We start from the raw sequence: 12026 nt of genomic DNA on the forward strand, positions 1-12026 counted from the left end.
CAGACTCTCCTGCATTGCAGGCAGATTCTTTACTGTCTTGAGTCAAACAAGTTTGTGTGCCCCATGTAGAGAGGTCAAACAAACTGAAACATCAGAGATTGGAGCAGAGAAAGGTTTATTGCAGGACTCAGCAAGGAGAACGAATGGCTTGTGCTAAAAAAACAAAAAACCAAAAAACTCTGAACTCTCCGATGATTTGGAGGGAGGACTTTTTATAAGCAAAATTTGGGGTGAGCACTGCAGGGCATATGATTCTCTTCCAATTGGTTGTTAGCAGGGTGGTGCTCTAGGAAAGGTTTGCTCAGCCAGAAGGAAGTTACCATCCTCCACTTGGGACGGGGGGCTTAGTTCCTCCAGAAAAGCTCAAACATGTTATATCCCTTGAGGGGGAACCAGGATCCCACTTTAATGTTGCACTATAGTTTCTTAATTGTTCCTCCTTTGTTTCTGCATTTCCTCCCTTGCCTGAGCAAGCAACTGTTTGAATCTGCCCTTTGGTACTCACGGGCTTCTCTCATAGTTCAGTTGGTCAAAATTCTGCCTGCAGTGCAGGAGACCCCAGTTCAATTCCTGGGTCGGGAAGATCCCCTGGAGAAGGGATAGGCTACCCACTTCAGTATTCTTGGGCTTCCCTTGTGGCTCAGCTGGTAAAGAACCTGCCTGCAATGTGGGAGACCTGGGTTTGATCCCTGGGTTGGGAAGATCCCCTGGAGAAGGGAAAGGCTACCCACTCCAGTATTCTGGCCTGGAGAATTCCATGGACTGTATAGTCCATGGGGTCACAAAGAGTCAGACACAACTGAGCGACTTTCACTTTGGTACTCAGGAAAACCTAGGAGACTAAAGCCTTTTTCTTATGAGTAACAAACTGGGACAAGAAAAGGATTTGGTGACCAGGAAGGTCCCACTTGGTCCTATTTGTTTTCACTTCCAAGTTGATTGCATGCACAGGTGTTCAGTCATGTCCAACTCTTTGTGACCCCACGGACTGTAGCCCGCCAGGCTCCTCTGTCCATGGGATTCTCCAGGCAAGAACACTGGAGTGGATTGCCATGCCCTCCTCCAGGGGATCTTCCTGACCCAGGGATCGAACCCACGTCCCTTGCGTTTCCTGCATTTGCAGGTGGGTTCTTTACTGCTGCACCGCCTGGGAGCCCAAAGTCACACCGTCTTGTATCCCCATCAGCAAGGCATGGGAAGTTTCCTTGCTTCACTTTCCTTCCAATATTTGAGGCAGCCAGATCTTAACTTGGGCTATAATCCTTTCATATTCTGGTTCCAGCCTACTTCTTCAGGCTTATCATGCTCCACTTTGGTTTTGAATTTTTTTTAATAAATTCATATGTTTCCAAATTATCTTTCCAATGTGTGGCAGGCCCCTTGCACTTCGTTGAAAAGAAAGAAGGAAGAAAAAGAAAAACACCAAGTAAACTGAAAAAGTACTGTTTTATTGATCACCTGTTTCATAAGAGCAAACATTTTCAGCTTGTAAGCGTCCCCCGTATCACTTAAACGCAAATAAATGTGGAGGTCTAGCTGAGTAGACTTGAATAGTAGATGTGATTTTTGAAACAGCAGATATATTATTTCAAAGTTAGGTGAAGATATAATATTGACATATCCTTTTATCATATGTTGAACATTTTGTCCAAATGGGAGTTTCCATGAGTAGGTTTACATGTGTTTGTGGAAAGAGGGAGAAGGACAGACATGCTCTTTCAGCGATTATATTCTTAGAGATGACTATAAGGTTGGAAAGGAAAATAAATCCAAGGGAGATTGTTACACCAGCATTCAAGCTCCAGGAACAGCTCTGTGAATGTCCCCGAGTGTGGCCGCTGGCCAAGGACGTCTAAGGGGAAGAGACTCGGCCACAGAAGAGGATGCTGTTGGTCTTGATGTGCTTGATGAGGAACAGGAAAGGGTGATTGCAGCAGAAACTCTCAGAATTTCTTCCTGCTCTTACAGTAATTTCTACGCCGGAAGCAGCTGCGGCCTCCGTGCCCTCCTCGGTCACCTCCACAAAGCACTTGTGGACGACCGTCGACACCACCAGATCACGTCTCCCGGTCATGCCCGAGAAATCAGCCACCCCATCACGGAAGGCGTCCACCATCCCCAGGGCGTGCAGTGTGGGCACGAGGTCATATCTCTCTTCCACTTTAAACCGAGGCAGGTATAAATCCACTTGTCTCTTCCCCATGTTCTGTGGGCTCGTCCACTCTATTAGGTTCTCAGCAGTGAGCTGGTCTTCAAGCTGTAACAGTGGGAAGGGAGCAACCGTCAGGGTCCTCAGTGGTCATGGAGCCGCCTACCTCGGACGGAAGTGTATGGGAAAGCTTTGTTTTAACAGCAAACATGAATACAGGAGAGTCAGCTGTGTTATACATACAAACTTGCTATACTATATACATATGATATTTGTGTATTGCATGTAATCTCATTATATATTATAAGCTGAATATTTTGTAATATTTATGTGATAAACTGAGCCTTCTGTATATATATATATATATGTGTATATATACCCATATATAACAGCAGAACCATTAAATAAATTTATTTTGTAAAAGAGGAACTATATATCTTCACTTCTTAAGTTACCAGAGCACTACATGTTTCATTTTCAAATAATCTTGTCTTATCAATGTCTTTTTGTGCATAGTTTTTTGCATGATATAATTATAGTGTACAATCCATTATTATTCCTTTTACTTGCTTGACCTATTTGAAAACTTTTCCTGTATAGATGTGCTTCTCTAATCGTTTAAATTGTTACATAATACCACCATTAAGTAGAGATTCAGTGTATGTGTTTACTTAATTAATATTTTTAAGCATTGTGTGTTAGTCCCTAAGCTACTGCATATATATTTAATGTGTGGCAAGTTCACTGCAAATTCAGCATCGTTGGCTATTATAGTAATTGCAGATGGCCATTTATGGTATGACTTTTATATGCCAGATATTGTTATTGGTTTCTTTACAAATTATCTTGAACCAATATAACAATGCTAAAAGGAAGATTCACTTTTCTAAAATTCCCAGCAACGAGGCTCCAAATAACTCTGAGAGAATACTTCTAAATAGAAAGTGAGCATCAAGATAGGTTGGTTTGTCTCCTCTCTATGAAGTATGTGATTCAGTCTGCAGAATGGAGCTCAGCATTGTTTTACTTTGTTTGATTTTGTTCATGTGTGAATTTACATATATTTTCCATGAGTCATCTACATTTGACTCTTAGTTTCCCCTGTCTTCAAATGAATAGACTGGAATAGGTGAGGTTTTGATGGTTGCAAAATACTAACGTGTGAGCCAAGTGTATTATTTTTTGAACTGATATTCTAGTTTTCTCAGAATATTACTGGGCCTGTGAAGTTAAGATTTTCTACATATTCTTCCATATCACACTGGAAGGTCTATTTTTTGGGAAAGTGACAGGATGCCAAGTTCGCCTTCATGATTTTCCATTAGACTCAACACAGAGAAGTACACACTCCAGTACTTTGCTCTTATGGCGCATCACTAGCATTCTGTGAGCACTGCTTCCGTGAACAGCCCACACAGGCCCTGTGTCACCAGCAATTTAAGCAACAGCATGAAGCGTCATAGCTGCCGGGTTTTACCTCCTGCAGACCATCTACTTCATTGGGCAGCAGCACCATCATGCTTAGCTCTTCGCCTTTGTACGGGATTTCCAGGATCTTGGCTTGCACGTCTTCCAGTGACACGAAATTGAAATGATTGGCTTGTTTCATCATCTGCACAGGTTTGCTTGTATCCTGCAATAAATTCATGTGTCAAAAAAAGTTAAATGGGCATTAGTCCAAAAAAAAAAAAAAGATAATCTTATTGAGATACCAAACTCATCTTCCTTCTAAGAGACAGTGTGGGAAATCTGTGAATTAGAGACAAGAGTTTCTTCAACTATTACCAACTAAATAAAGGGAAAAAAAGCCTCGATAGATCCACTTCTACTAGCAGTTATAGAAGAAATGATCAAATATGTATTTAACTTTCACATTGCACACAGAGCTATGTTACATTATTAAAAATTAATTACAGACAATACCTTGTTCAACCAAAACTTTTCCTCCACAGTATTTTCTCTGTTAAATTCCTGGTTCCACTGCCCTTTGAAATAGACGGCGTTCACCAGAACCAGAGCAGTAGAGCTGTCGAGAGAGTCTTCGGGAAACAGATCTTTGATTTTTTCTGCAAAGACAGAAAATCAAAAGTCTGTCATGAAAGGTACGAGTGGTTTGTCTGGAAGATGGTTAGAAAGTTGCAAGCGATGATTAAATATTCACACAAGTCAGCCCGTGAGGGACTCCATGCCCAGCGGTTCACCAGGTGAGGCCTTGCTCACGGCCCAGGCCTGATGGAGACGGCCCTGCTCCTGACTGGGAAGGTGTTCAGTCTGTGTGTGTGGGGACATCAGTCACCTCACAAGGAATCCTGATGAACTGAGTTTAGATAAGGTTTCCCCAAGTCAAATTTTCTGCATCCCTCCCTCACTGTCTCCTAGCATGTCCTTTCCTGTTTCCTCCTCCCTGTGTTCATTCTCCTTTTCTTCCTTCCTTCCTCCCTCTCTGTCTTTTGAAATTTGAGCTCAATATTCCGAAGAAGTAGCCAGAATATTCTTCTGGACAATCAACATGCACCCAGTAATCTAGAGCACATGGGAGACACCATTCCCTGAGGAGTCTTCTTCATTCTCCACGTTGAGCTGCTGTAGGTTAAGACTATATTTCGGAAGGGAGGCAGGATAAGGCTCATGGGATGGAGACGTTGTCCAGCCCCCTCCCTGGGCGGGGAGGACACCTGTGACATCCTGTGGGAGGGGGACGTGGGCCAGGAGCCTCCTCCTGCAGGTGGTCATTTCTTCAAAAAGGGTGGTTTGGGGGAGAGAAGGTTGTTTCCCAATTAACAAAGGGACCCTTTCTAATATCTTCTCTTAGGGATCATAACCCAGAAGTTAAGCCTCTAATTAAAAGAAAAACTTATGAATCAACCTGAAGTCTGAGCAGAGAGCTGGGATCCACAAAGACACTGTCAACCAGACTCAGCTGTGCCTGCAGGGGGCTGGTCCTGGGAGCCCCCGCCCGCTTCTCTCCTCACTGACGTGGACCGTCCACCCCCTGCAGGCCCCCCACCCTCTGCAGTCTCGAGTGCTGTGTTCACACACAGCGGGGACTCAGCAGTGACTCTCTCATAACCTACCATTGGTTTGGCTCTCCACCCAGGAGTTAATCATCTTTCGACTTTCCTCTGCAGCATTTTTAAAATCAGCAGATTCCACACTGGCTAGATAAAATTTCTTAACATTATCCATGTATTCCTATGACATGAGCAGGAAGAAAGGAGGAATGAAATGTAAATTTATCAGCAACTATGTAGGTATTTCCAAATAAGTTAAATTGTGTTAAATCCTGATCAAGCAGAGTTCATAGGCCAATCCATAGCCCCACCTCATTGGTGTGCTATCAGCCTCTGGGACACTCCAGCGGGTAGGGTTGTGGTTGGGGAGCCCGCGCCCCTGGAAGAAATGCCCCGTGTGGGTCCCCAGGCTCCTCTGCCCCCTCCCCGGCACCCCCATTAGGAGATGAGGCCCGAGGAGCTGAGATGCAGACTAAAGGTGTGACAGACCAGGAAACTCACCTGGAGAAATGGAAACTCCTTTTCTCCATAGAGCCTGTTGGCAACACTCAGCTCATAGGCATCAGTGGATTTCTTTAATTCCATCAGAAGCTTTTGAAAGTGATGATGAACTTTTCCTGGCTTTTCAACCTTCAAATATCAAAAAGTAAGCTCACTGGATTCTCTGTCAATGTAAACACTACACCCCCAGAGGTCTGTTAGATCCCTGTCTAGAGGGTGGCATCCCCAGGGATGATGTTTGTGGTTATTTCTCCTAACTGGCCTGTGTTACTGGAATTAGCCTTCCTAATCTTTACATTAAATCTTCCAGGTAACTCTCTCTTCCTGCTCTAACACACTCCAACCTTCTCTCTGTTGAACTAGAGATGTATCAGCATTCCATTATCGCATTGTCTCTCAGTTGTCTCCAATGGTTAGGGGAAAGGTCTTGGCTAAACGTAAGCTCCTGGAGGGCTAGAGCCATGGAGAACTTCTAACAGTCATCAGCTACGTGAGAACATGAAATCTGTATATTGTCCTATATTGTGATTTGATGCCCTGTTATATCCCTTTGAGGGATTACCTTCTAAGACCTGTTGACTGTGATCTGTGGTTCTGCACTGTGACGGCCACACCTCCCAGTGTAGGAACAGTGGAGCCAGACAGACTGGGAACAGCTGTCCCTCAGCATCGCTAAGTCTTCAGTGCCATTCCCATGAAAACAGGAGAGCTCAGAGAGCTAAGAAAGTTCTCCAAGGAGATACAGATAACTTTTTCAACATAGGCTTGTCTCAATTCAAAATCTCTCACTTTCTGGCTAAGAGTTTTAGACTATTTAGATAAACGGTAGCTCTCATTCATTTTCCAAAATACTCCAAAATACACTTGATCATATGCTTATTGCTCTTAATCTAATTTAAGAGTTAATTAAAAGTTGTAGCAACATATTGTGATTAACATACTTATTTTTATTCTATAATAATAATATATAACCTTTATCAGAGTTTCCACACCCTGGCCCTGCTGTCCTATTTGAATGTATTTGCACGCGATGCAGCAAACCTTGTATTGCTCCTGGCTAGTTGGGATGAAGTCACTGTGGCTCAGAGCCGTCGTATTTTTGCCATGTTCCTCATTCCTGAACAGCAGACCACTATCTGAAGCTCCTTCAGGTTTCAGAGCCCCTGATTTTAAGCATATGCCTCTCTACTTTCAGAAAAACAAAGATGCGAAGTAAATAAGTGAAGGGAAGTGAAGTGAAGCTGCTCAGTCGTGTCCGACTCTGTGATCCCACGGACTGTAGCCCACCAGGCTCCTCTGTCCATGGAATTTTTCAGGCAAGAGTACTGGAGTGGGTTGCCATTTCCTTCTCCAGGGGATCTTCCCGACCCAGGGATCGAACCCAGGTCTCCCTCACTGCAGGCAGATGCTTTGCCATCTGAGCCACCAGGGAAGCAAATAAGTATGTAATGTGAAATGAGAGGGCTTTCCAGGCAGTGCCAGTGCTAAAGAAGCAGGAGACGTGAGAGATACTGGTTCAATCCCTGGGGCGGGAAGATCCCTCGGAGGAGGGCACAGCAACCCACTGCAGTCTTCTTGCTGGAGAATCCCACGGACAGAAGAGCCCGGCGGGCTGCAGTCCACGGGCCACAGAGAGCAGGACATAACTGAAATGATTTCACACACGCACACACATGTGAACTGAGAAACAACTCTCTCCAGTCTATCTTGCTCAGCATGACCTCTAAAAACGGACTTTTCCCAGTTTATCTGAAATCCCCAGTTTGAACTACGACCCTCTGGGACATATGACCTCCTCTACATCCAATGCTGTCTGACTCACGAGATTTCTTGTAGCTCTTCCTCTTGGGTTCTCTGTGATTTCATTGAAGTGAAGGACCTGGAGAAGACAGGAAGTGGGACAAGGAGTTTGTAACGAACTATACACATCAGAGTAAGTAAAAAAGAAACAATGGAAGGAGAAAAGAATACACACAAACAAGACTATATACCAAATAAATACCCCTCACAGAAACAAACTCAAGAAGACACAAAGAAAAAGAACACAGAAATGTTCAGTGAAAGCTTTCATCCTTAAAAAACACAAGCTGTGTGTGGAAAACACAAAGATGCTTGGTTGCTATCCACTTTAAAGAATCGTGTCTTATTATTCATTCATCGTTGAGGAAACATGTAAAGATGTCTCCCATGGATTTTAGTCAGTGCCTCACTTCTTTCATTAAAGCCTCACCTCTGGTTGTTGGGCGATTGTAGGGGGTCATCCCAGCCCCCAGAGGAAGTCCGGGCACAGGAAGGCGGTGGGGAGCCCTGCGGGAGAGTGTGTGCCCCTCCCTGTGCCCACCCAGTCGTGGGGCTGCTTGAGCTTCCCGTGGGACCCCCGGGGACAGCCAGACCTGTGGTCATCTGCACTCCAGCCAGCAGACAAACCATGCAAACCTGTGACGGAGAGGCAGCTGCCACCTACCTTCTGCATTTCTGATGCGGTGTTTTCTCGGGCCCCTAAGTAAGTCATGGCTAAGGCTGACGAGATACTGAAAGGGGACAGGAAGATGTTTTCCTTCTCTGATTTTCTGATCTGGTGGAACAGATCGATTGCAAGGTGGATGACTGCTTCACCGAGGGAACTCATGGTGGCCGGATGTGGTCTGGAAATCCTGGAAGAGCATCGGATGCATTTTATAATCACTCCAGTGAAGGGAGGCTAGTCTGTAATGAGTTTTTTTTTTAATGCTGTATATGTGGGTTGCACGATTCTGGCAATCAACATTTCTCCTCTTCTTACTTTCTAAGCCTTTTAGAATGAACTGGTATGCATTTCTTAATTAGAGGACTATTGAAATTAGTTTTTAAAGAAAATTTGTGAAAAAGTAATAGAATGTCTTTATCTTTTCCTCCGTAGTGATTGCATTAAGACTGGGTAAAAAATGGTTTATAACAGACACCAGGCAAAGATTGATGTGGTAACATTCAGCCATCTCCTGTTAGGCACATTCCTCTATAGAAGGATCTTACTTGAAGGATTTGTGGGTCTTTGACATCTTACCCCTGATCACATGTGCTTCCAAAGAAGCAAGGTTTTTTGGGAAATAAATAAATAATCTAAGAACAAAATCAGGAGAAAAAGGTGTTTTACTTTTGCTCTGGCAGAATAAGTGAAGTACCACCATACCAAAGGAATATTAATAGAAGCAGGATAAGAAAAGACCATAATCCTTATTGTTTTCAGAAAGGATTCATGGAGTTACACAGAGCTTCTGGAAGCACTTACCTGTGTTCCTGGAGGAGCTGGGCAGGCAGTCTGCAAGCCTGTGTGACGGGAGTGCTCAGCCCTGAATATATTCCTCTCTAGCCGCCTCCAGTGCCTCAAAGCAGCTGGTATTTCAAGTAGATCAACTTCTGATTTCTTCACCAGGTACTGTCAGCTTCATAAGCACAGTCTCTGTGAGTGAAGCTTAGATTATTGTCCAATTCCTGTACTTCCTTCTCATCCCCAGAAGAAACCTAGAACTGCAACACCAGCTCATGTGAAATACCTGTAGGTGTCTAAGACCACTGACAGTAGTTAAACTCCAACTTCTTCACATCCCTTGAGCTACTATTTTCAAACAGACATAACCCATAAAATCTGTCTTCTCTCACATGTTGAATTGTCCTTAAGACTGCTTCTAACAAAAGTGATTAAATAGCTTACATTTTCTATTTTATGCTCTGAGAGCTGGTCCAACCTGACGATGTCCTTGAGAATTATTCTGCATAACTAGGAAAATATTTCGAATTCTCAGCTTAAGACATACTGGCAAAGTGTCTCAGCCATGTGTGGAGAATAGGTATCACTTGCCTTCCCCTAAAAGCAGGACCTTGGCTGCGGTCCTCCCTGTGACCCCAATCCTCCTGACAGCCACCCAGCTGGTTCCCGAGTTCTAATGTCAAAGGGAAGCTCATTTTCCTGCAGAGTCGCCTGCTCTCAGGAGGAGCAAGATGTAAATAAACAGAGGCCATTTGGGGGGCAGTTTTCACATTCTTACACAAAGATGTATCAGAAAAATAAATCGAGGTCCATTATAAAGACATTTCTCAGTCATCCTGCTCTGTAGCACACCAATCTGACTCATGCTCAGGAGGACAGAGTCAAACGCCTGTGAAAGAAGAGACAGGGAACCGTGTTCTCCGAATGTCATGGTTAAGTCTCTTATGCTGGAGCCACATTCTCTTCATGCGTTCGGCGTTCCAATAACAGAATGATGTCATAAATTGTTGACGTTTACTAAGGGGGGTTATGTATTCACCCATTTTCCTCTTTAACACCATATTCAGGCAGATCCGTTGTTTTCCCCATTTCACAAAGACAGAAATGAGGCACAGCGTGGTGGGGAGGAGAAGCCCAGGTGTCTAAGGCGGTGAATTGTCCAGGTGAGCTGTCCAGGCAGGAACCTAGCTCGGGAGACTGCATGTGTATCCACTCCCCAGAGGGAGGTGTGGAGATAGACTCTCTCCAGCCTTTACTGACAAATCTCCTTGTGTTTAAATGAAAAGAACCTGCGTCTTCTGCCCTCTCAAGAGAGATCACGTCCTCCCACAAAATCTGGAGGGGTGGAAGTGGGTCTCCAGAATCTCCTCTGTGAGCCTCACAGTCACTAGGAGTGAAGGCTGGGTTTCAGATGGTCTCTTGGGGCGGCGTAAAATTTAGAAACTTCATGTGGACATTTGTTTTAATATCTCAGGCATTTACCCAACAGTGAAACATCTGGGTCACATGGAAAGTCGATGATTTACGGCCGCCGGGCTGCCCTCCCCAGCAGCGGCTCCGTTTTATTTTTCCACCAGCCTGTGATGGAAGCACGTGTGTGCGGCGCTGATTCTCTGCTCCTCCCCAGGTTTGTTACTGTCCTTGCTCCTTTTTTAACCTCTGCCGGGAGCAGAGCCCGTTATCAGCGTGTCACTCACTCACAGGAAGACCCGCCCACCCCAGGGTCCCGGAAGCACAGGGATGGAGACACGAGCTGGGGGAAGGGGAGGCCTGTGTGTCTAAACCGCAGAGACGGTTCCTGAGCTCAGCCCTGCTGCTCTTAGGCCTCCTCCTGGTTACGTGTGTCCTGACCCCCGGACACTGGCGGTCAGAGACCCCTGAGCTGAGACGGGTGGGCCGAGCGGGGGTGGAGTCTGCTGGAGTCTGATGGGGGAGCTGAGTCTAAAGAAGAAGGAAAGAGCAGGAGAGAAGACCCAGGGTGAAAAACGACAGACACGAGGAATGAGAGCGCCCAGTCAAGGCTGCGTCACGGGCGCTGCCAGAGAACGGGAGCGCCCCGGGGCCGGAGCAGGGTGGACATCTTCGGGCTCAAAGAGAAAGGGCTCTGAGCCCAGAGACAGAAGCAAGGAGCCCCGGCTGGGCCTGGAGGAAGCCCAGGGGACAGAGCAGGAGACGAGGACTCAAGGGAACCACTGACTGAGCTGATTCCTCCTGTGACTGAGTTACCGAGGCTGGTGGTGCAGAGGCTGGCTTTGAGGGAAAGGCACTAACTGATAAGTACCAGGGTTTTGCTAAAATTTTAGAGTGAACCTGGGTTAGTTCAAATAAGAAGACATGTGATACCTTTCTCTCCCTCCTTTTGAAAAGTGCTCCTGGAGTGTAATAGACAAGGCTGAGACACTGTCATATCATACAGTGTCACAGGAGACTCAGCAATTCTTAGACGATTTTTCAAGTCAGTACTTGCCAACCTGTCTTTGGGTATTTTCTAAATACGCTAAGGTCACTGGCATCATGAGTCCAGGAACCCAATAAAGCTGAAGAGGAAATGACACTTGGAGGATCCATCCCACTATTTCTAATACCTATGTAGGTTGGTTAAGAATAGTTCCTGTTTTCCTACTGTTTTCTACTTCCTTGTGAGGAGTACGGTGATTCGTCAGCATTACTGAGTTGCACAACCTAGGGGGCAAGTGTGCAGTTGTGCCCGCCCGCAGGTAAGGTGGTTACTTGAAAGATCCTCCAAGCGTCCAGTAATAGGGTATCTGCCGATTACAGCTTTCCCCTAGTTGGGAATGCTCTCATCTGTAGGTGTGCTGTGAAAGATTGAGATAATTCATTCATCACCACTGTTCCCCCAACTCCCACAAATCCAATTCCACCCAAGACAGTCACTCTGCTCTCTACTTATCACCATTCTACCCTGTCACTTGCGGGTCTCTTAGAAGCCGTGCTTTGCTTCATCTTGGCTTTCCTGTTCTGCTGCCAGGAAATCTGCTAGGCTGTCCGTTTTCCTAGGACTGTCCCTCCTCCTCCTTGCTTCATCTGAAATGCGGATCTTCCCCATGACTGCATGTCCTCTGATCTTTTCTTAGAGGCACCTCCTCATTCTCCTACT

At 45.4% G+C, this 12026-nt stretch overlaps 1 protein-coding gene and 1 long non-coding RNA gene across 4 annotated transcripts in view; one reads left to right on the forward strand and one right to left on the reverse strand.

The window, feature by feature from the left end:
* Window positions 1-1427: 1427 nt before the first annotated feature.
* On the reverse strand, window positions 1428-10533 carry LOC110145357 (serpin B3-like). Of its 3 annotated transcripts, none has more exons than XM_020905601.2 (9): window positions 9687-10533; window positions 8930-9100; window positions 8126-8315; window positions 7484-7540; window positions 5662-5790; window positions 5224-5341; window positions 4073-4215; window positions 3627-3782; window positions 1428-2257 (listed from the first exon to the last, which is right to left on the reverse strand). In XM_020905601.2, the coding sequence occupies exons 3-9, from the start codon at window positions 8288-8290 to the stop codon at window positions 1853-1855; spliced, it is 1173 nt and encodes a 390-aa protein (XP_020761260.2). In that variant the 5' UTR covers window positions 8291-8315; window positions 8930-9100; window positions 9687-10533; the 3' UTR covers window positions 1428-1852. The 3 variants fall into 3 exon arrangements, with proteins under 3 accessions (XP_020761260.2, XP_020761258.2, XP_020761259.2); XM_020905599.2 differs by having other exon boundaries at window positions 8930-9168; XM_020905600.2 differs by having other exon boundaries at window positions 8930-10533.
* The window catches only part of LOC110145360 (uncharacterized), a 29002-nt gene continuing 26902 nt past the window's right edge, over window positions 9927-12026 (forward strand). Inside the window, exons 1-2 of the long non-coding RNA XR_002316184.2 lie at window positions 9927-10071; window positions 10383-10535. This is a non-coding gene — a long non-coding RNA (uncharacterized lncRNA). The remainder of the gene's footprint in view (window positions 10072-10382; window positions 10536-12026) is intronic.

The sequence above is a fragment of the Odocoileus virginianus genome, unplaced genomic scaffold (genome assembly GCF_023699985.2).
Source record: "Odocoileus virginianus isolate 20LAN1187 ecotype Illinois unplaced genomic scaffold, Ovbor_1.2 Unplaced_Contig_26, whole genome shotgun sequence".
Lineage (NCBI taxonomy): Eukaryota > Metazoa > Chordata > Mammalia > Artiodactyla > Cervidae > Odocoileus > Odocoileus virginianus.

Coding starts and splice junctions, on each gene's coding strand:
- LOC110145357 (XM_020905601.2), bottom strand. CDS start 8,290: ATGAGTTCCCTCGGTGAAGCAGTCATCCACCTTGCAATCGATCTGTTC. Junction 7,541..8,125: donor CCGCATCAGAAATGCAGAAG/GTAGGTGGCAGC, acceptor TGTCTTCTCCAG/GTCCTTCACTTCAATGAAAT. Junction 5,791..7,483: donor GAAGAGCTACAAGAAATCTC/GTGAGTCAGACA, acceptor TGATATTTGAAG/GTTGAAAAGCCAGGAAAAGT.